Source organism: Equus przewalskii, chromosome 11, assembly GCF_037783145.1.
Source record: "Equus przewalskii isolate Varuska chromosome 11, EquPr2, whole genome shotgun sequence".
Classification (NCBI taxonomy): domain Eukaryota; kingdom Metazoa; phylum Chordata; class Mammalia; order Perissodactyla; family Equidae; genus Equus; species Equus przewalskii.
Genome location: NC_091841.1, coordinates 22,835,454 through 22,857,564, shown reverse-complemented (window position 1 = coordinate 22,857,564; position 22,111 = coordinate 22,835,454). Strand labels below are relative to the sequence as shown.

General features: G+C 44.4%; 2 protein-coding genes across 5 annotated transcripts in view; one reads left to right on the top strand and one right to left on the bottom strand.

Moving 5' to 3' along the window:
• SDHAF2 (succinate dehydrogenase complex assembly factor 2) overlaps positions 1-9,880 on the bottom strand; it is a 19,037-nt gene extending 9,157 nt beyond the window's left edge. The window contains exons 1-3 of the mRNA XM_008539444.2: positions 9,746-9,880; positions 5,387-5,610; positions 5,194-5,303 (exon numbers count right to left, since the gene is read on the bottom strand). Of these exons, the coding sequence (XP_008537666.1) occupies positions 5,194-5,303; positions 5,387-5,610; positions 9,746-9,781 (370 nt within the window). The 5' untranslated portion in view covers positions 9,782-9,880. The remainder of the gene's footprint in view (positions 1-5,193; positions 5,304-5,386; positions 5,611-9,745) is intronic.
• Positions 9,871-22,111, top strand: part of CPSF7 (cleavage and polyadenylation specific factor 7) — a 21,984-nt gene continuing 9,743 nt past the window's right edge. Inside the window, exons 1-7 of one of the 4 annotated variants that reach the window (XM_070564084.1) lie at positions 9,871-10,012; positions 10,637-10,745; positions 16,476-16,694; positions 17,533-17,636; positions 18,015-18,187; positions 21,047-21,461; positions 21,968-22,086. In XM_070564084.1, coding sequence (XP_070420185.1) covers positions 10,692-10,745; positions 16,476-16,694; positions 17,533-17,636; positions 18,015-18,187; positions 21,047-21,461; positions 21,968-22,086 — 1,084 coding nt within the window. In that variant the 5' untranslated portion in view covers positions 9,871-10,012; positions 10,637-10,691. Of the gene's footprint in view, positions 10,086-10,636; positions 10,746-16,475; positions 16,695-17,532; positions 17,637-18,014; positions 18,188-21,046; positions 21,462-21,967; positions 22,087-22,111 lie in introns of all 4 variants that reach the window. The other 3 variants (XM_070564082.1, XM_070564081.1, XM_070564083.1) reach the window with 3 other exon arrangements.

Genomic DNA, 22,111 nt, shown 5'->3' with positions numbered 1-22,111 from the left:
CTGAGCCGGAGAGGGCCAAGTGGCAAGGACCGGAGAGTGGCCTCTAGAAGCTGAAAGCGAGCCACAGCTAGCAAGACAACAAGATCTCAGTCCTACAACTGCAAGGAAATGAATTCTCCTAACACCCTGAGTGAGCCTCCAGACAGGAATGTAGAACGGCTGACACTGGTTTCCCACTGTGTGATCTGGGCATGGCTTCTGACCTCCAGAACTGTGAACTAATAAACAGGTGTTGTTTACAGTTGCTGAGTTTGTGGTAATTTATTACGTAGCGATGGAAAACTAATATAGATGGAAAAAGACATAACATGCAAACACTAACCAAAAGAAAACTGGGGTGTCTATATTACCAACAGGCACTTCAGAACAAGGAATATTATCAGTGATAAAGATGGACATTGTACAATGATAAAGGGGGCAATTCATCAAGAAGATATAACAATCCTAAGCGTGTCTTCACGTAATAACAGAGCTTCAAAATATATAAAGCAAAAACTGAGAGAAATGAAAGGAGTCTTACTGAATCTACATTATAGTTGGGAGATTTCAACACTCTTCTCTTAGTAACTGATAGAAGAAGTGCAGAGTAAATCCGTTGGAATATAGAAGACACGAACAACAGTATCAACCAACTTGACCTAGTTGACATTTACAGAACACTTTACTCACAAGTGCAGAACACACATTATGTTCAAATAAATGCACATGAACATTATCAAGATACCTACATTTCAGACCATAAACAAATTTCAAGAAATGGAAAAGAAGTGAAATTATATAACATGTGTTCTATTGTCACAATGGAATCAATAAAAGAAAAATATCTGGAAAATCCCCAAATATCTGAAAACTAAACACAGGTCTAGAGGCAGCCGCTTCAGTGGCCTGGGTTCAGTGATCAGGCGTGGGACCACACCACCCATCTGTCAGTAGCCATGCTGTGGCAGTGGCTCACATAGAAGATCCAGAAGAACTCACAACTACACACAACTACGTACTGGGCCTTTTGCGGGGGGGAGGAAGAAAAAAGGAGGAAGACTGGCAACAGATGTTAGCTCAGGGTTGAAGCTTCCCCTGCAGAAAAACCAAAAAAATACATACTTCTAAATAACTCATGAGTCAAAGAGGAAGTCACAAGGGAAATCACAAAATATTTTGAATTAAATGAAAATATAACATATCCAAATTTCTAACATGAAGCTAAAGCAGTGCTTAGAGAGGGTAATTTATAGCATTAAATGCTTATAGTGGAAAAGAAGATCTCAAGTCAAGGAGTTCAGCTTCCACCTTAAGAAATTAGGAAAAGAGCAAATTAAGAAGAATGGAAATAATGAAGATAACGGTAGAAATCAATGAAATTGCAAACTTAACCACTCAGTCATGGGGCCGGCAGCTGGAACATTATTTCTGTGATTAGGTTACAAAACACTGTGGCTTCCATCTTGCTGGTAGACTCTAATGTCTCCTTGGCTTGCACACTCTGACGAAGCAAGCTGCCCCATGGCAGAAGCCTTTGCGACAAGGAACTGTAGGAGGCCTGTAGGCAACAGCCAGCAAGAAACTGAGGCCCGCAGGTGAAGAGCCTGTGAGGAACTGAATTCTGCCAAGACCAGAGAGGGCTCGGAAGTAATCTTTCCCTAGCTGAGATCCAAATGAGACTCCAGACCCTGGGCCGACACCTTGATGGGGACCTCGTGACAGACTGAAGCATAGGACCCCGCTGAGCATGCCTGGATTCCAGACCCACAGAAACCATGAAATATAAGTATGGATTGTTTTAAGCCAATAAGTTTTGGGGGTAATTTGTCATGCAGGAATAGGTAATACACTGATTAAAGAAATCAAAGAAGACTTAAATAAAAGGAGACATGGCGTGTTAATAGATCAGATGATTCTAAATTGTTAAAAAGAATCTTCCCAAATCGATCTGTTGCAACACAACCCCAATCAAAATCCAAGCAGGATTTTTTTTTGGAGAAATTGAACAGCTGATCCTAAAACTATAAAATCCCAGGGGGAAAGAGAAAATCTTGGTGACTTTGGATCAGGCAGAGTTCTTAGACACAATACCAAAAGCACAACCCACTAAACAAAACCAGTATACTGTGCTTCACCAAATTTAAAAACTGCTCTTTGAAAGGCAATGTTAAGAAAATGAAAAGAGGGCCAGTCCCAGTGGCCTAGTGGTTAAGTTCAGTGTGCTCCACTTTGGCAGCCCGGGTTCAGTTCCTGGGTGCGGGCCTCCACTACTCTGTTAGTGGCCATGCTGTGCTGGTGGCCCACATACTAACAAACAGAGGAAGATTGGCACAGATGTTAGCTCAGGGTCAATCTTCCTCATCAAAGAAAAAGAAAGAAATGAAAATGTCTCCAGAGACAGAGAGAAAAAATTTGCAAGACACATCTGATAAAGGCCTTGAATCTGGAATAAATTAAGAACACTCAAAACTCAATAATAAGAAGGGGCTGGCCCCGTGGCTGAGTGGTTGAGTTCGCGTGCTCCGCTGCAGGCAGCCCAGTGTTTCATTGGTTCGAATCCTGGGGGTGGACATGGCACTGCTCATCAAGCCACGCTGAGGCAGCGTCCCACATGCCACAACTAGAAGGACCCACAACAAAGAATATACAACTATGTACCGGGGGGTTTGGGGAGAAAAAGGAAAAAACAAAATCTTTGAAAAAAAAACCAACTCAATAATAAGAAAACAAACAAGCCAATTAAAAAGAAAAGGTGGGGGGGGAGATTTGAAAAGACACACCACCAGAGATGTGTGAATGGCAAATGAGCACTTGAAAAGAAAAGATCCTCAATATTATTAGTCATTACCAATTAAAACTACAGCGATATAGCACTACATACTTCTTAAGAGTAGCTAAAAACAAACACAGCTAATACCAAGTGCTGATACAGATGTGGAGCATCAACCCCGCCCTTCACACCCAGTCCCTGGCGATCACTGGTCTGATTTCTGCCCCTACAGTTTTGCCTTTTCCAGAGTATCATATAATGAAGTCATACAGCATGCAGTCTTTGAGTCTCGCCTTTTACAGGACAGGAGTCTGCAAACTACAGCCTGCTGCCTGTTTTAGTATGGACCATGAGCTAATGATTTTTAAATGGTTGAGGAAAAAAAAATTCGAAAGAATACTGTGTGACACGTGAAAATTGCAAGAAATTCCAATTTTAGTGTCATCGATAAAGTTTTATTGCAACACAGTCACACTCAGTTGTCTTCCTGTTTTCTGTGGCTGCTTGCGTGCTCTGATAGTAGGGTTGAATATTTACAACAGAGAATGTATAACCTACGAAGCCTAAAACATTTACTACCTAGTCCATTACAGAAAAAGTTTGTTATCAAGTTCAACATACACTTATCACGTGACCCAGCAATCCTTCTGCTGGATATTTACCCAAGAAAAACTAAAACTTGTGTTAACAAAAATGTGTATGCCAACGTGTAGATTGACTTTATTCATAATGGGCTAAAACTGGAAAGAACCCTAAGGTCTCTCAATTGGTCAGTGGATAAACAAACTGTGGGACATCACTCGATGGAATTCTACTCAACAACACAAAAAGGGGGGCCGGCCCAGTGGCTCAGTGGTTAAGTTTGTATGTTCTGCTTCGGCGGCCCGGGGTTCATTGGTTCAGATCCCGGGTGCAGACACGGCACAGCTTGGCAAGCCATGCTGTGGTAGGCGTCCCACATATAAAGTAGAGGAAGACGGGCACAGATGTTAGCTCAGGGCCAGTCTTCCTCAGCAAAAAGAGGAGGATTGGTGGCAGATGTTAACTCAGGGCTAATCTTCCTCAAAAAAAAAAAAAAAAACCACAAAAGGAAGAACTACTACTATGAACACCACCAAGGACAGCTGTCAAATGTGTTATTCTAAGTCAGGGCCAAACATTTTCTTTAAAGGGCAGGACAGACATTTTAGACTTCGGGGCTTTCCAATGGTTGTATAAGCTACTAGATGCTGCATTATCACATTTTATACTTGGAATCTGTAGAATGGCTTCTATTCTATGATACAAACATTGAGTGGAAACACAAAAACAGGAGACCCAGAGTGTAACACAAATGGATGAGATGTCCCCTGACACCTTTCCCCCATTTTTCCTTGAGAATACAATCTCCAATTTAGCTGGACACGTAGAATATATTATTTCTTCCTTACGGCTAGGTGTAGTCATGTGACTGAACTGTGGCCAGTGAAAAATAAATGGAAGCATGGTGTACAATTTCCTGAGAAGGGTCACAGAGTATGGGGTATGCTCTTCTATACACTTTTTTCCTGGCTGAAATATGGACAAGACAGATAGAGCTTCAGTGGCCATCTTGGATCGTGAGGCAGACGACACACACCAAGGATGAAGGAGCAGCAAATCAAGAGGATTCTGGACCTCGTGACTTTTTGAAGCTACTCTGTATGCTCTGAAGTGCCTACTTCTGGACTTCTGTGATGAAAAAGAGAAATACAGTTCTGTCTTGTTTAAGCCATTATTGTTTGGGATTTTTTTTACTCATAGCCAAAGCTAATCCCAACTACAAACAGAATTCATCCCTCACAAAGGCAGTCCCAGAGTGGGACTACTGAGGAACTCTTGCTACGCACTTACAGAGCTGTCTGCTTCCACTCCATTCCCAGAATGGTTTTTCTTCAATCTTCCCCCCCTTTGTTGTTTGGAGGAAGATTAGCCCTGAACTAACATCTGCTGCCAATCCTCCTCTTTTTTTTTTTTTTTTTTTTTTGCTGAAGAGGACTGGCCCTGAGCTAACATCTGTGTCCATCTTCTTCCACTTTATACGTGGGACACCTGCCACAGCACGGCTTGCCAAGCGGTGCCATGTCCGCACCCGGGATCTGAACCAGCGAACCCCGGGCCACTGAAGCGGAACGTGTGCCACCGGGATGGCCCCATCAACCTTCCCTTTGATACTGTGAGCTTCCCATACAATTCCACCAAATTCCCTTTTTGCTTAAGTCAGACAGAACATTGCTATTGCTTGCGAACAAAGAACCTTAACTAATAAAACAAATTTTGCACACTCAAGAAAAATTTGAAGAGTGTTCAGGTTGAGTGTCCGTGGCACACGTAAAAGAAGAAAAATTGCTTAGGATACAATTCCAGAGTCAAACCAGCCCAAGTCAGCCCATTGTTCACATTATGTTGCTTATCACGTCCAGTACCTGTAGCCCAGTAGTAAATATCCCAGTCATTGCTGGGCTCATTAATCAGGCGATCATAGAGGTTCAGCTGTTTCTCTGTCATGTGGTGCAGATGCTCTTTAGCAAAGAGGCTAAAAAGAAGGAAAAGAGAGAAAGACACTGAAAAGGCTGTCTCCAGTCAAAGAGAAGTGACCCCAAGACTGCCATCCCCTACCTCAGCAGGATGCAGTTTTCCAACATTCCCCTCTTTCTGCTCTCGTAGAGCAGCCGGGCTCTTTTGGTTTCTATGGATTCATCAGTTCGCTCCTGCCATGGAGGCAAAGGGATTTCAATCAAGTCTTTTTGGGAATCGGTCGGGCTGTCACCTCTGTAGAAGCATCTGAATGGTGTCATGCTGAGCGAAGGTGACACTAGGTGGCGCCTTGACACAGCAAGCATCTGAAACAAATAAACCACAAACATCTTTATAACAACAACAATGCCATCACTGTCATTCACTCAACACTTACTAGCTGTTAAATGCATTCAGTCTGGGGCAGGCCTCAGGCCAAGTGGTTAAATTCACATGCTCGGCTTCAGAGGCCTGGGGTTCGCTGGTTTGGATCCTGGGCACAGACCTACACACTGCTCATCAAGCCATGCTGTGAACATAGAAGAACTAAAATGACCTACAACTAAGATATACAACTGTGTACTGGGGCTTTACGGAGAAAAAAAAATGAGGAAGACTGGCAACAGGTGTTAGCTCAGGGCCAGTCTTCCTCACCAAAAAGAATACTTTAAAAAAAAATGCATTCAATCTCGTTTAGTCCTTAAAAAGTTAGGCTTATACTGTCCCATTTTACAGCTTAGGAAACTGAGGCTCAAAGAGGTTAAATAGGGGATGGCCCCGTGGCTGAGTGGTTAAGTTCACGTGCTCTGCTGCAGGCGGCCCAGTGTTTCATTGGTTCGAATCCTGGGCGCGGACATGGCACTGCTCATGAAGCCACGCTGAGGCAGCGTCCCACATGCCACAACTAGAAGGACCCACAACAAAGAATATACAACTATGTACCGGGGGGCTTTGGGGAGAAAAAGGAAAAAAACTAAAATCTTTAAAAAAAAAAAAAAGAGGTTAAATAATTTACCAAAGGCACCCAAATAGTAACTGCAGTTAAAACTGGAACCTAGCCCTAACCATAAACATGTTCTTAACCAGCGCCTTTCCAAAAATTCTCCCAGCAAAAATATTTTCTCCCTCTTTCACATTCCCTTTCTCCCCTTTTCACATTCCCAACGGTATGGTTGATATTCTAGTCACTTGCCTATGTTAAAATCTGAGCACCCAGTGACAGCATGCTCCCTAATGCCTCACAGGCTCCCTGTCTAGAGAAAGGCAAAAACTATCAAGATGCAATGCGAAGTTTGTGACATCAGCAAGACGGTGGAATGGGAAGCCCCACACTCTCCTCCCATGGAGACCCCCACTCAACAACAGTACCCAGACCAATTCCCTTCATGAGAAATCCAGAAACCAATTAAGAGGCTCCTGAACCCCCGGCGAGCACAAAACCAGCTGGATCAAAGCTGGAAGGAGAATTCGTGGCACTCATTCATCATAGTCCCTCCTCTCAGCTCAGTACAGTACAACTGGAGAAAACTCCCACCTCCTGGCTTCTCCCTGGGGAGGAAAGAGTTGGAATGTTGCATCCCATATTCTGGCTTTTTGTGGGGCTGCCTCAGGGACTGGTTTATGCCTCGCCTTTCTCAGAGCGCCAACAGGACCCAGCATACTCTAGATGCCTAGGGGCCTCTAAGAACAAAGAGAGCTGGGCAGCTTGCTACTGTTCCAGAGGACCCTTGGGTGACCCACGGTACAGCAAGCAGCCAAGAGACGTTGGCAGCTTCTTCTTGGGTGGGGAAGGAAAAGAGTGGAGCATGCATCCAAAGTTCCTGCTTTTCAAAAAGCTGCCCACGGCACTAGTTTCTGTCTTGGCCAACCTGCAGCACTGATGGGTCCTGGGATACACAAAAGAGCTGTGAGGCTTGCGGCAGCTCCAGAGAACCTGCACTACCACAGACAGACACCAGAGGGAGCAAAGATCCTGAAAAAAGCAGCAGCAAACGCGAATTTGCACACACAAATCCAGAGAAGGCATATCCACATGAAAGGTTTGAGAGGCCTCCAGATTCTCTAGCAGGGCAGGCTGGTGAAGGTCTTTCCTTGTACAAAGCCAGTCCGAAAAGAGTGGGAGAGGTAGCTGTTTTTTCAAATGTGTGGATCCCAACACAAAGTTGCAAAGGATGAGAAAAAATGGAAGCATGGCCCAATCAACTGAACAAAATAAATTTCCAGAAAGAGACCCTAAAGAAACAGGTATATGAATTTCCAGACAAGGAATTCAAAACAACTGTCATCAAGATATTCAGTGAGCTCAGGAAAACAATGCATGAACAAAAGGAGAACGTCAACAAAGGAAAATATTAAAAAGAAGTCGCCAGAAATTTTGGAACTGAAGAATACAACAACTGAATTGAAAAATTCACTACAGGGGTGAAACAGCAGACCTGATCAAGCAGAAGGAAGAATAAGCAAACTTGAAGACAGGTCATTTGAAATTACCTAATCAGAGGGAAAAAAGAAAAAAGAATGAAAAAGACTGAGGTAAGAGACTTACAGGACATTGTCAAGCTGAGCAACATACACATCATGGGAGTCCCAGAAGGAGAAAAGAGAAAGGAGCAGAAAGCTTATTTGAAGAAATGATGACCAAAAACTTCCCAAATCTGGGGAAAGAAATGGACATACAAATTCAGGAAGCCCAAAGGATCCAAAGGAACACTAGAGAGCAAGATGAAAGCATAGGAAAGCATAAAGCTCACTGGTAAAGGTAACAAATACAGAATATATAACAAATACAGAATACTGTAACACTGTAATGGTGATGCGCCAATTACTTCTAATTCTGGTATAGAAGTTAAACGACAAAAACATAAAAAATAACTATAAAAACAAGCTAATGGATACACAACATAAAAATATGTAATTGTGGCATCAATAACATAAGATGGGGAGGAATAAGACAGCAGAGTTTTTGTATGAGATTGAAGTTAAATTATCAGCTTAAAATAGATTACTACAACATGTTTTATGTAAGCCCCGTGGCAACCACAAAGAAAATACACAATAGAAAATTAGAAAGGAATCAAAACGTGTCTCTAAAAAAAAAAAAATATCAATGAAACAACACATGACAGCAAGAGAGGAAGAGAAGGACACAAAGCTATAGGATGGACAGAAAACACTTAAAATGGGAAGAGTAAGTCCTTCCCTATCAGCCATTATTTTAAATTTAAATGTGTTAAACTCCTCAACTGAAAGACTGGCTGAATAGATTAAAAAAACAAGACCGAACTATATGCTGTTACAAGACACTCATTTTAGATGTAAGCATACACACAGGCTGAAAGTGAAAGGACGAAAAAAAAGATATTCCACGTAAATTGTAACCAAGAGAGAGCAGAGATGGCTCTACTTACACCAAACAAAACAGAGTAAGTCAAAAACTGTCAGAAGAGATAAAAAAGGGACAGTATATAATGATAAAAGGGTCAATTCACCAGGAGGATATAATTATAAATATATATACAACCAACATCAGAGCACCCAAATATATGAAGAAGGAGCAGACCTGATCAATCAGAAGAATCAAGAAGAACTGAATGGAGAAACAGACAGCAACATAATAACAGTAGGAGATTTCAACACCCCACTTTCAATAACGGATAGAACATCCAAATAGAAGATCAATAAAGAAACAGAGAACTTGAGCACTACAGACCAAATGGACCAAACAGACATACACAGAACATTCCACTCAACAGCAGCAGAATACACATTCTTCTCAAGCACACTGGGAACATTCTCCGGGAGAGAGCACATATCAGGTTACAAAGCAAGTCTTAAACATTGAAATCATACAAAGTATATTTTCTGGCCACAATGGAAGGAAATAAGAAATCAACAGCAGAAGGAAAACTGGAAAACTCACAAATCTGTGAAAACTAAACAACACACTCTCACTCTTGAACAAGCAATGGTCCAAATGGGTCAAAGAAAAAATCAAAAGGGAAATTAGAAAATATCTTAAGACAAAACGAAAACACAACATACAAAAAGATCATGAGATGCAGCAAAAAGCAGTACTAAGAGAGAAGTTTACAGTGGTAAACACTTACATCAAAAAAGAAAGATCATATGATATGATGCAAAATCACGATAGGTACCAGAGAAGAGTTAAGAACAGAGAGAAGGGGCGCCCAGAGGCGGTGGGACCAGTTCCACCCGGTCAATAGGTGAAATCTGAATTGGGTCTCGCCGCAAGACCGATGGTTCAACGAGGCTACGAGACAGGCACACAGTGGGCTCAGAAAAGGGTGGCAGCGACCTGAATTTCCTAAATTGCAGGCTCGACCTCTCCTTGAATCTGTCCTTGCCCTGGGCTGTCAGGATTCCCTCCAGGACTCCACAGGAAGACGAGACTCAGTCCCCACCGCGGCCCACCCAGGACCCGAGAATCGCCACTCTCCTCACCCGCGCCAGAGCTGGCAACACCGCGACCACCGACATTTTTCCCGACTCGCACCGGAAACCAGAGGCCCGACCACTTCCGGGAACTCCCGGACGCCCGCCCCGCGGGCTTCGGCGTTGGGCACCTGAGCCGGAAGATGTGGCCGTGCGTAGGGCGGAAGTGGCTGTGCGTGTGACGCCGGCGGCGGTGGGGGGCGGGACCTGGGGCCGAGAGCGGTTCGCGCGCTTCGGGCCTAGTCCGGACTCGCCGCCGCCGCCGCCATATTCCCGGTAACGGGGGCGCGCGGCCGGGGGCCGGCTGGGCCGGAAGAGGGCTCGGGGCCGGCGCGGAGGCGGGGAGGGGGTCGGTTGAGTTTGGGGCGGCCGGAGTCGGCGGGCGGGGGGAGGCGCGGGCCTTTGAGGGAGGGGGCCGAGGGCGCCGGGCCGGGTCTGTGGGGAGGGAGCGGGGCGGGCCTAGCCGGGGGCGAGGACTGGGCCCGGGTGGGGAGCGGGGGCGGCCGGAGCTCGGGGCCCCGCAGGGACTCTCGCGGGGCCGCCGTGCGGCCTGGGCAGGTGCGGCGGCTGGGGCTGCGGGCTCGGCCGCGGCCGTTCTTCGCAGCGCCGTCCGAGGGCCCCGAGGAGCCGAGGCCTGGACTTTCTCGGCGCGCCGCGGGCAGCTGCGGCGTAACTCGGCTCGGGCCCGAGGGTGATGGGCAGCGAGCCCCGCGAGCCCCGGCGGCCTGGGAGAGCGAGGGGCGGCGCGAGGCCGGGGGCGGGGCGGGGCGGAGCGGGTGGGGCCGAGCTTGGGCTGCCGGGATGCTGCGTCTCTGGAGACGGGAGGCTGGCCGCGATTGCTGTCCTCCCAGCCCGGGACCCTCATGCCTTCTAACGCTCGCCTCTTTCTGGATACCGCAGTGGCATCTTTCTTACTTTGTCCCTTCTCCGGGCTCGCGATCTTCCTTCTGGAGCCATGTCAGAAGGAGTGGACTTGATTGACATATACGCGGACGAGGAGTTCAATCAGGTGAGGGGTCCTCGGGAGCCCTAGGATTTCCCTCCATCCGCCGAGGAATCGCTTCCAGCGGACTTGCAGTGGTTCCCAGCCACGCCAGTCCTTGAGGATCTCCTAGGCGTGAAGGCGCTTCTCTGGGCTCTAACATTTTCCCTCTAGCACAGGCTTTCGAGACTTCTCACCGTTCCGCTTTATGTTCATTTAAGCCTCCAGGCTTCATTTGAGAGGCTTCTATTTAAGAGCAAATAAAAATCAGGTTTAATAGAACGGTGAGTCAACCTGTGGAACTTGCTCCCCCAGGAGGCCACAATTCGACGTCAGTCTCCTTAAAGACTGACTCCTCTTAATCACAGTTGTGTTCGGTGTCGTGTTCCTGAGGACAGTGTTGATACCTGTTCCTTTGCTGTGCTCAGACCGCCACTGGAGAAGTGTGGTCCCCTCCTCCAGGAGGCAGCGCAAAGGCACAGTATAAAAGATGCATTAACGTTTAATTTCAGCCCCGTTCAGATTGTTTTACGGCTCACTTCCTCCTGTAAGTTCCTTGAGTCCAGTCTTGGGAAGTCCATAGGCATTTTGGTCTAATAGATTTTATGGATGTTTCTGAGGTGAGGGTAAAGGTGTTGGACAAACCAGATAAAAAGCAGGTGTAGACCCACTCATACACCTAAGTTGGATTCATTGATCTTTTATGTTACAGCAAGGAACATTATACAGTGATTTCCCTTGAAACAGTAATCTCAGGTCCAGTTCAGTTCTGAGCTCTTGAGGTCAAATCTCAAAACTGTTCCAAAGTCACTTTAAAACTTACTAATATCCTGCGTGGATTGTTTTCGGCACCATTCTACTTGAGTAAGCTGGTTCTTCTCATTGGTATCTGTCAGGGGGTGCACATGAGGGCCTGGTAAGAGCATAAAAAGACCAGGCTAGAGAAGGAGTGCCCTGGTTGGACCCTGAGTTTGATATGAGGCAACAGAAGAGGTCGATACGTGCCATTTTTTTCACTTGGCATAAGTTTACATAAAAAAAAGTGTTAAAAACTGTATTATACCTTTTTAACGTGGATATTTTAAAACACACACAAAAGTAGAATAGTATAATGACCTTGTATCCGTTACACAGCTTCACCAGTTATACTTTTTGACAGCCATTTTCCTGTATCTTTTCAGGTAAACAGGAGTCATCTACACGTGGGTGTTGATTGATTTAAATACGTGAAAAATTTTGTTTAGTTTCAAAGAAGCCAAATTTATTTATAGATGAAAAAGAAAGCTTTAGTATATTAATTTAGTTACAAACCATTGCTTTCCTGAGTTTTCCATATTATGCTGAATCAGACTTTTACTGCTTTTTACAAGGTAGGGGTTTTGTTTATTTTTTAATGTAAGATAGCAGAAAAAGAAGGCGGCTGCCTAGTTCTCTGTTATTAATGAAAAGCCTTTTTTTACCCCTTAGTTTCCTTTCTGTGGGTTGATAACAGTGCTGATTCACTTTGGGAAATGGGCAGAACAGAGGCCTTGACCACAAGTCTAGCCACATTTGGTCTGAGAAAATGAGATTTCATAATTTCTTAAGCAGTGTAACTTGTAGGTCATAGTTGAGACAGCAGGCCTTGTCCGGTGGTCACTGCTTTGTCAGGGTAGAAGTCATTGACCTCAACAGTTTGTTCTCTGGTCTCTAGTTGAAAAGGACTTTTTAATGGGTCTAAGATAGGTTTAAGATAGTCTGTGGAATCCAGTAGACATTTATACAAACAGACCATACTTAACACTTGGCAAGTTGAAGAAAACGTAGATTTTGAACGTCTTATGGAAGGTTGGAGGGGATGCTTTTTTCCCCACAAATGAGTTGATTTTTGGCCAAGCTGGTTTTAATGTAATTTGGAGGCTGCCGGAGAAATGATAAAAACTGTCTGGTTAGGATTGTTAGAAGCAAGCTTAGACTGAAGGCAACCAGTATAGATTCTGTTTTTTAGAATGTTTTAAGAATGTTATTGATTGACCCCAAGCTGACTCATGCACAAGAACCCCACACATGTACTTTGCTCCGCAGGGAAAACGAACACAGTTCCTAGATGGGACACTGTGATGCTGACTCCCTGATCGCTTAACACGTGTGCCGCAAAAGCGTCTTTAGCAGAGCTCCCTTCCTGCCATTATAGCGGGACTCGGGCTGGGAGAACTCTGGAAAAGTGACTGAGAGCGGCCGCTCGGCTGAGAGTTTTGTCTCTGTCGCTTGTGGTGAGACAGGTGCTTTGCACAGTATGCCTGGTTCTCTTCCTTACTTCCAACAAGTATTTACTGAGCTACTTCTGTTTGCTAGGCACTGTGTCGGATCTAGTGAGGGGAAAGGAAGGAAAAAATGGATTCCTCTGCTCAAAAGAGGTTCCATTCTCCGTGGTTGAGGGCAATGGACAGTGACAGGGAAGGAGGGTGTGTGAGGTGAGAACTGCAGGAATGGAAATTATAAAGCCCAAAACTTTGATCATTGGTTACAATGAAAAGAAACAATGATGTCAAATAGATTGCTTTGAGAAAACTAAATTCTAGGCTTTATTACTTCCCTCAGCTCTCAGGAAAAGGGGGCTGGAGGGTAGGAGCAGTAAGCGTACAGGCAGGGAGGTTCTTATGTAAATTCAGAATCCTGCCAGTACTCTTGTTAACCAAGAAGCTTCGTGAGACAATCACAGTTCTTCCTACGCTGTTAAACACAAAATTCTTCCTGAGATACTCATTCGCTATTAAGTACATACTTCCTTTTGAATCTCTCTGGAATGAAATCGTCAACATCAATGCATGTAAAACGTTAGATTTTTCGCTTAGTTTGTAAAATTAGATTTTGTTTTAACCTAATCAGTCACTACATAAATCACTAGCCCATTTGGTTTTCTGAAAAACCTCAGGCCCTTCTCTGTTTTTCTGTCTTCCAAGCAGGGCTAAAATGGATTGGTGTTGCTAGCAAATTTAAATCCAAACACAACTTGATACATTTGTTTCTTCAATAAAATCCTCAACAGAATCCTCCAGGGGCCTGCCCTGTACTTCAGAACAGTTCCCACCACCTTCTTTGAACTGAGGCTCTGTGTTCCAGAGAGACCATTTGAATCTTGTGACAATTTTGCCTTCATTGAATCTTTTGGAGTTTCTTAGAATTGTAAGATAATCCATGCACCAGGGTCTTCCAGGACTGAGTCTGTCGTGTTCTCTAAGGGACCCTGAAAGAGTAGATTGTTTGCCTGGCCTTACAGTATGGGGGATTTCCTGGTGATACTTTTGATTTCTGAGCTATCCAGATCTGCCTTTTACTTCACTACCCAATTATCAGTGGTAATTTTTGTATTATAATAGTTAGACACATATCTCTGAATCGCAAATACTACATGGAAGGAATCCCGATTTCGTTCCACTGACTATCTAAGATGGTATGTTTCTGTATTCCTTTTAAGTTCTATTTCAAAATCCTTGATGGATTAAAAACACCACCACCACCACCCTGGTGTGAAGTAGTGCTCGCTAAGGATTAGAGCATTGGAGAGGATCAGGTGGGTTCTAAGTCCTTTCTCTGCCTTGAACCACAAGGGCAAATCACCATACCTAGTATGGGCATAAATAAATAAGTGATTTGTCGAGAGTTGGGATTGTTTGAGCCATAAGGGCTGTGAAATATTTTACACACGATATTCGCCATGTTATTATCTCAGCTGTCTTCATCTTACTCAATTTATTGTCCACCCTGTGCTCTCCAGTGTTAGCGTCTCTCCCCATTTTTCACACACTCGCCCTTGTTTATGTGAGAGCCTTGTGTATAGGTTTGACTACCTAGGACAGCCTTGCTGTGCTTATTTGCCTTATTGAATCCTTTTCTTGTTAAGTTGCCTCTAAAAAGTTGCCTCTCTTTGCCATTCTCTTTCTGATACTTTTATAAGGTTTAAATGCCTTTCCTAGGAGATTTCTTAGAGTATTTGTAGTATTGAAGTTATTTACTTGCCTCAGGAAGTAGAATCCTGCCCTCTTCACCATCGGAGCAATCCAGTGGTACTATCTTGGTGTGCACGTGCTTCCACTGTACTTCAGGTCAACTGAGAATCTGAAAGATTGTTTCCAGAAGTTTGTGGCCATATGTAGGCGTAAGCATGAATTGTGTAGTGAGTCTCTCCTCTGCAGCCTCCCTTGAGAGTGCGCAGTTCTTGTGATGGACTTGAAGGGAGAAAGTTACTAGAGCTGCCTGTCCTGAGTTGCGTTAGAGGAAATGAGTCTCTCTTCAGGGAACTAGATAAAGTTACCGACCGTAGGTTCTTCCTTTATTCCCTTTTTAAGAAGACAAAAATGACATGAATGAACTGTAGTTTCCCTAAAACACTTTGAACTTCTCCCTTTCATTTTGGCAGCATCATCTTTAGCACTCATTGAATGTTTTAGAATGTCATCTGAAAAAATACTTGTCTGATCCTTAAAATAAAAAGACCTCTCTGAGATAATGACATTGGAACATCTGAAAGATTAGGTCCCTTGGTGATAGTTCTTGTGATTTAAGGATTTTTGATATATAGTGTTAGTCATTTTGGGCTGCTATAACAAAACACCAAAAACTGGGTGGCTTTTAAATAACAGAAATTTATTTCTCACAGTTGCAGAGTCTGGAAGGCAGAAATCAGGTTCGGAGTCTGGTGAGGGCCCTCTTCCTAGTTGCAAACTGCCAACTTCTTGTTGTAGCCTCACATGATGGGGACCGGAGCAGGCGAGCTAGGCTCCATCCGCAAAACCTCATCGAATCGTAATTACCTCCCAAAGGACCCACCTCTTAATGCCATCACTGTGGGCAGTAGGGTTTCAACATAAGCATTTTATGGGGCCACAGACACTCAGTCCGTAACAGTGATATGTCACATAGGCAAAAGGTATATTTCACGCATCTTCCAGAATACATGTTCGTATTATAAATGCTTACTGTGACATAGCTTTTGATAGAAGTCGTTTCCTGTTTTCTGGTCCTTATATTTTAGAGAAGTTTCACTGTTTGTGTATCAATGAATGTCTCTGGTACGCTCAAAGATATCTCTTATAGAAACGTCATGGTAAGGTATTAGATCTGCATGTCATTTGAGAACTAGAACTTAGTGAGGAAAAATCCCCCAGAGTTAGTCCCTCGCCACCCTTTTTTTATGTTTCTTTGCTGGTTATTAGAAAGATGGGATTGTGTTTTATGAGTTTTAGAGCTTCCCTAATTGTTTGTTTGAATTAAATAGTTTAAACCAGTAGCTCATTCTTTTTTGCATTTTGGCTCCACTTTAACATGCTTTTCCCCTGCTTTCTATTTCTAGATAAATGTACTTTCTTACTAAATAGAATAGTGTTTTGTGTAACTTGATTTTTGAAAATACCATAAGATGTTGAAAATACATTTTCATTAGTGTCTTAGAGTAGTCTTTAGAAGCTGATGTCAGTGATAACTAGCAGATACATGTCTGTGTTTAGTTTGCTTCTTTAATCATGTACCTTTTGATTCTCATATGTGACTAAAGCTCGTGTGGTCTACTAACAGGGTCTTGGGGCAAAAACCTACATAAGCATATTGAAGTGAAGTGGTTTCAAATCAGAAAGTTTTTATCTAGTTTCCTAGAATGGGACAAGGAAGTTTTGTACATTGTTTATAACATATTGGCAGATTCTAAGTAAACAAGCGTGAAGTAGAACGAACGAAATGAAAGGTTTTCAAACCCACCTTTGCCAACCTCTCATCTCCTAGGATCCAGAGTTCAACAATACAGATCAGATTGACCTGTATGATGACGTGTTGACAGCCACCTCCCAGCCCTCAGATGACAGAAGCAGCAGCACTGAGCCACCTCCTCCTGTTCGCCAGGAGCCGTCTCCCAAGCCCAATAACAAGACCCCTGCAATTCTGTACACCTACAGCGGCCTACGTAATAGGCGAGCTGCTGTCTATGTGGGCAGCTTCTCCTGGGTGAGCATGGGTAACCAAAAAGGCTTGTGGGTGGGCTGGAGGGAGAGCACTGGGAGGTGATGGCATTTTCAGAAACCACTGTTGCACTGTTTTGTGCTCTGATGGGGTTGGATTTCTTTTTCCTGGGATCAGGTTGGATTGATCTCTGAAAGAGAACTATCCTGAGGACGTACTGGTGCCGAAGAAAGCAATGATTAAGTGGGTAGTTGCTTTTTCTGCCATCTTGTTACTGCCCCTGACCCTGGGGCTTTATGTCTAGCAGGGTCATCTGTGGGATGAGATTTCAGAGTGAACACCTTGAACTCTTGGTGGTCATTAGATGGTCCTGTGATAGTGATGGGTGACAGGGATCAAAGACCCTGATAGCTCTAGTACACTCGGGGTAGGTGGTGATTGTTCTGCAAAAGTTACTGTGTGACATGTTTTTGGGCTGGTGGTGGGGGTGGTTTTTCCAAATTAGGAAATGTATATACTGAGGGGAAAGTTCCTGACAATGGTCAACTCTAGCCTATGAGATCTATCATTAAAAGCTGCTAGTAATCAGTGTTTGAACTAATGACCAGCCAGCCCAAATGGCAGTCAAAGTTAAAGTAGGTTTTAATTTTCTTAATCTCTAAAGATGAGGATCGGGGAGGGCGTGGGTGGTTTTGGAATTCTGTATGGGTCAGGACAATAAGAAAAGCCTGCACTAATTGAAATATTGATGGGCTTTCCGGTTTCCTGAGGGAGGTCGTGGTTGTGACTAGAATCCTAGGTTTGAGGGAAGGGTCTGGGACATTCTGGGTGGGGGGTTGTGTAGCTCTTGACATTTCTTCCTTTTCCATCTTGCCGGCCCCAGTGGACCACAGACCAGCAGCTGATCCAGGTTATTCGCTCTATAGGAGTCTATGATGTGGTGGAATTGAAATTCGCAGAGAATCGAGCAAATGGCCAGTCCAAAGGGTGAGGTCTGGATTTCAGAAGCCCCTTTTAGTTTGTAACCATTGGGATAACAGGTCTGCACTGTATTTTGGCCCTGGATTTTAATGCCTCCCACCCCTGGCCCAGTTTACTGCCTTGGTTTTGTCTTAGACTGGGGCCCTAGCTGCGATGGAGTAGAACATCCGTCCATTTAGGGGCAAAGAAGCTGATTTCTAATTCCAAATAAATAGGAAGATTATAGGCTGACGCCTTTTTGTTATTGATAGTTTTATGTGTGTGTTTACTATTAGCAAGATATCTTTTGCCTTACCAATTTTCACTAAAAGTGGAAGAGAATTTTTTTGTTCCTCTCTAGGTTGTCTAGTAAATCTCACTCACTTTTTACTTTTCTTCCTCAAGGTATGCTGAGGTGGTGGTAGCCTCTGAAAACTCTGTCCACAAATTGTTGGAACTCCTGCCAGGAAAAGTTCTTAATGGAGAAAAAGTGGACGTGAGGCCGGCCACCCGGCAGAATCTGTCACAGTTTGAGGCACAGGCTCGGAAACGTGAGTGCGTCCGAGTCCCAAGAGGGGGTACGTGGAGACCATCTGTATGAAGGGGGGAGTGTGGGTTTGTTTTCTGTGGTGTGGGCTTTGCCGTCAAAGTGGAGGAGTTTGGGGGAGGGTGGGTGGTTATGGGTGGTGGCATGGTCAATAGGGGGGCTGAAAAATGAGGCTTGTGTACAAGAAAGAGCACTGTGCTGGGAGTCAGGTAGGTTCACTTATAGTTTGGTTCTACCACTAATTCATTGTGTGACCTTGGGCAAGTCACTTTACTATTTAGGGCCTGTTGCCCCAACTGAACTAAGTACATGATTTTTAAAATTCCCTTCAACTCTAAATTATGTTTCTATCTAAAAGATCAGTGTGTAGTGAATGGGATTAATTGTAAGACATGCTTCTCTGTAAATTATCAAGAAGCAGCCACCCTACAATGTAAGTGAAGTATATAAAGATGGCTGTAATCTTGTCATAAACATCTGTTGGAGAGCTGCTCTGTAAGGAACGGACCAAAAGGAGTGCTGGAGAATAACAATTTAACAGCGTTTCTTCAGCACTGTCCGGGGGAGACAGTGTCCTTTTGATTATCGGGTATTTTAGTCTGCTTGTCAGGTATTTCCCATTAGTAAAGAAGGCTGCATCATACACTACCTTAGCTTCATGACAGTATCCTTTAAGTTCACCTTACTCCCTTTATTCTGACTATACTCACCAAGCCACCTTCTGATACTAATTTGGTTTCCCAACTAGGCTCTCCTTCTGGGAAGAGAATGCGCTGACCAGCCGACACAAGTATTCCGGTCTGCTTGGCAGTTATATTTCTCATTGTAAATTAATAAATTGGCATTCTGGTTTATGAATCAGTCTCTTGTGAGTTTGGTTAGCGGGACTCAGTCTCCTAGGGTCTGATTACCCCTGGGTGACGTGTTAAAATCAAGTTTCTGAACCTGCGAAACCTGAGGACCAGACCTTGGATTGTCCTGACCTCACAAGGTGCAGCCACCCTGCAAGGCCCTCCCAGAAGCAGCCAGCTGCCTCTACTTTTGTTTTACTGCAAGGCGGGGGGGGGTGGGGGTGGGGGGGGGAGGTGAGGGGGGGAGTTTCATCACCTATGTTCTGTTACTGCTTAGGTCCTGCTCTGAAAATGGTGCCTTGTATTGATTGGGTGGTCCACTGGGACCTTGTATTGGTTGATTGAAGGTGGAAATCTGGCCGCTTCTCTCTTGCTGAGGAACAGCTGTTTTAACTAGATCGAGAGCCTAGATGGATGTGGTGTGAGCTCCCATTGCTCTGCCTTAAAAGGCACACACTTTTCTTCCTTGACAGCTTGAATTTTGAAGTCCCTTCTGTTTCAGAGTCTTTCTACAGTTCAGCCCTCTTCTGATTTTCCTAAGATGCATAATTTTGTAGCCACATCGGGGGTAACATTCCTACCTCCCCTTGGCTGTTTACTCCATGGTGTTACCTTTCTTTGCTGACATGAGGGTGGTGACTGAGTGGTGTTTCTCTGCTCTGCCACATTGATAGAGTTGGGCTCTGTTAATTCTCTGAGTATAGCTGCTGGACTTCCTGTGCTTAAAAATGGTTGCTTCTCTTGGGACTTTTAGCCATAGATACAAAACAGAACCCTTGCAAATGTGGGAACAGTAGCTGAGACAGTGGCTAACTTTCAGAGGATCACACTTGCTAATACCTCTTTTTTCTTCAGTTTGAGAGAACTCAAGGAAAAAGCAAGTTGCCATGTGTTTGAGACGTGAAAATTAAGACAGTGCTATGGTAGGCACTGGTGATATATACTACAATAGAGAAACCAAGGTGGTTGCCAGGGTGATGAATTTCACCTTATGCTTTAATCAGGAATTGAGGTTTACTAACAGCTTTTAGTTTCACAAGCACTTGTCTGCATCTTTCTACCTCCAAGACTCCCAAGGCCACGTGATCATGCTCTTCTGTTGGATTGTACATTAACTAGGCTTAGAGTAGACTGTCCAATTGGAGAGAGGGAACAAGTTTAACCAAGTAACTTGACAATGACAGAGCCATGTTTCCAGCTGTATACAAGCCTGTTTTGAGCCCCTATTGTGCACAACACACAGCATTGTGCAGCGATGATGTTCCTGGTAGGCTGCCCTGTGGAGCAGAGGGTTTAGGCCTTGAAATGTAGTAGGAATTCCCCAGATTTGAGGCATGTTTTGTACCAAGCTTTTGCTAGGAGTCCCTGCTGTCAGCTGTGTGTCATCTGCTCATTCTGTGGCAGATCTTTTCTTGGCTTATCTTCCATTTTTTTTTCTCTTTACCTCTCACTTAACCTCCAACCTGCTACTCTTTGTTGTGTCTTCCCCATCGAAGTTACTAGTTTTGTTATGTGGGTGGAGGAAATGTCATCCATCCCTTCTCCTCCCCTAGATTCCCTGGCCAAAGCACCATGGCAAAGAGGAAATTTCAAATGCGCAGCAGGAGAGAGAAAGTCAGCTAGTACTAGTCTAAGGAGAGAGGCCTTGAACTCTTACCAGGGGACGTGGGGTTTCACATCAGCTTGAATCCAGCTGAGCAGTCATGAATCAGCACTCATTTCCTTATGGGTTATTAGCATCTTTCTGCGTAGAAAACAAATCTAAACATAAATTAAATGTGCAGCACTGAGAGTTCTGGATAAAGAGTGTTCTTTGACATACAGAATTTAGGGTAATACTGCTTTTTGGGTTTATGTCTTAACTGAATTGCCTCTGACCTTTTCCTCTGAGGCCAAAGAAGAGGCAGCAGATGATTTTACCTTCTTTCTCAGCCTCCTCAGTCACCTCAGTACGGTGTCAGATGACTTGCTGAAGGATGAGCTAGTCCCGTGGGTATGTCTAAAGCCTGGGCAGTAATTAGTTCTGTTTTACTTCATAGGAATACCTCCACGGGCCCACTCCCGAGATTCTAGTGACTCTGCTGATGGACGGGCCACACCCTCTGAGAACCTTGTACCCTCATCTGCCCGGGTGGATAAGCCCCCCAGTGTGCTGCCCTACTTCAATCGCCCTCCTTCAGCCCTTCCCCTGATGGGTCTGCCCCCACCCCCTATTCCACCCCCACCACCTCTCTCCTCAAGCTTTGGGGTCCCTCCTCCTCCTCCTGGCATCCACTACCAGCATCTCATGCCCCCTCCTCCTCGATTACCTCCTCATCTGGCTGTACCTCCCCCTGGGGCCATCCCACCTGCCCTTCACCTCAATCCAGCCTTCTTCCCCCCACCAAATGCTACAGTGGGGCCTCCACCAGATACTTACATGAAGGCCTCTGCACCCTATAACCACCATGGCAGGTAAGGACTATCTTGTTCCTTTCAGATCTGAGCCAGGTATAGTAGGGTAGACAGTGTATTAAGCATCTTGTTCTCCCTGAGGAAGTGAGTGAGTGCTGAATTCTTGTGTTTTCCCTTGTGGAAGCTGTTGTCATAGTGTTGAGTCTTGGGAAATAGTTAACTATCTATTAGATATTGTTTTTATTTGATGTTGTGTTTGCATCTTAACCTTTTGACCCAAACCATGTCCTTCATATCCCTCTTTAAGGAGCTTGGTTAAATTGAGTGCAGTAGGTAGCTAAGAATGGTATGAATGTCTAGCACTATTGGGTCATGCCAAAATTACAAAAGTATATGACATAAATCCTGTCCTTAAAGAGAACATGGACAGATAAAACATCCAGACAGACTGAGAACCATTTAAGACATTATACAGGAAAGTGTAATTCAATAACATAGTAGTATAGACTATGGTAAAGATAATAAGGGGTGTGAGCAATCAGGAATGGTTATTATTTCTGTGGCAGCCGAGATTCGGGCCCTCCGCCCTCTACAGTGAGTGAAGCAGAATTTGAAGAGATCATGAAGCGAAACAGAGCAATTTCCAGCAGTGCCATTTCCAAAGCCGTATCTGGAGCCAGTGCAGGTAACTCACCCTTATCTTTAGTTTT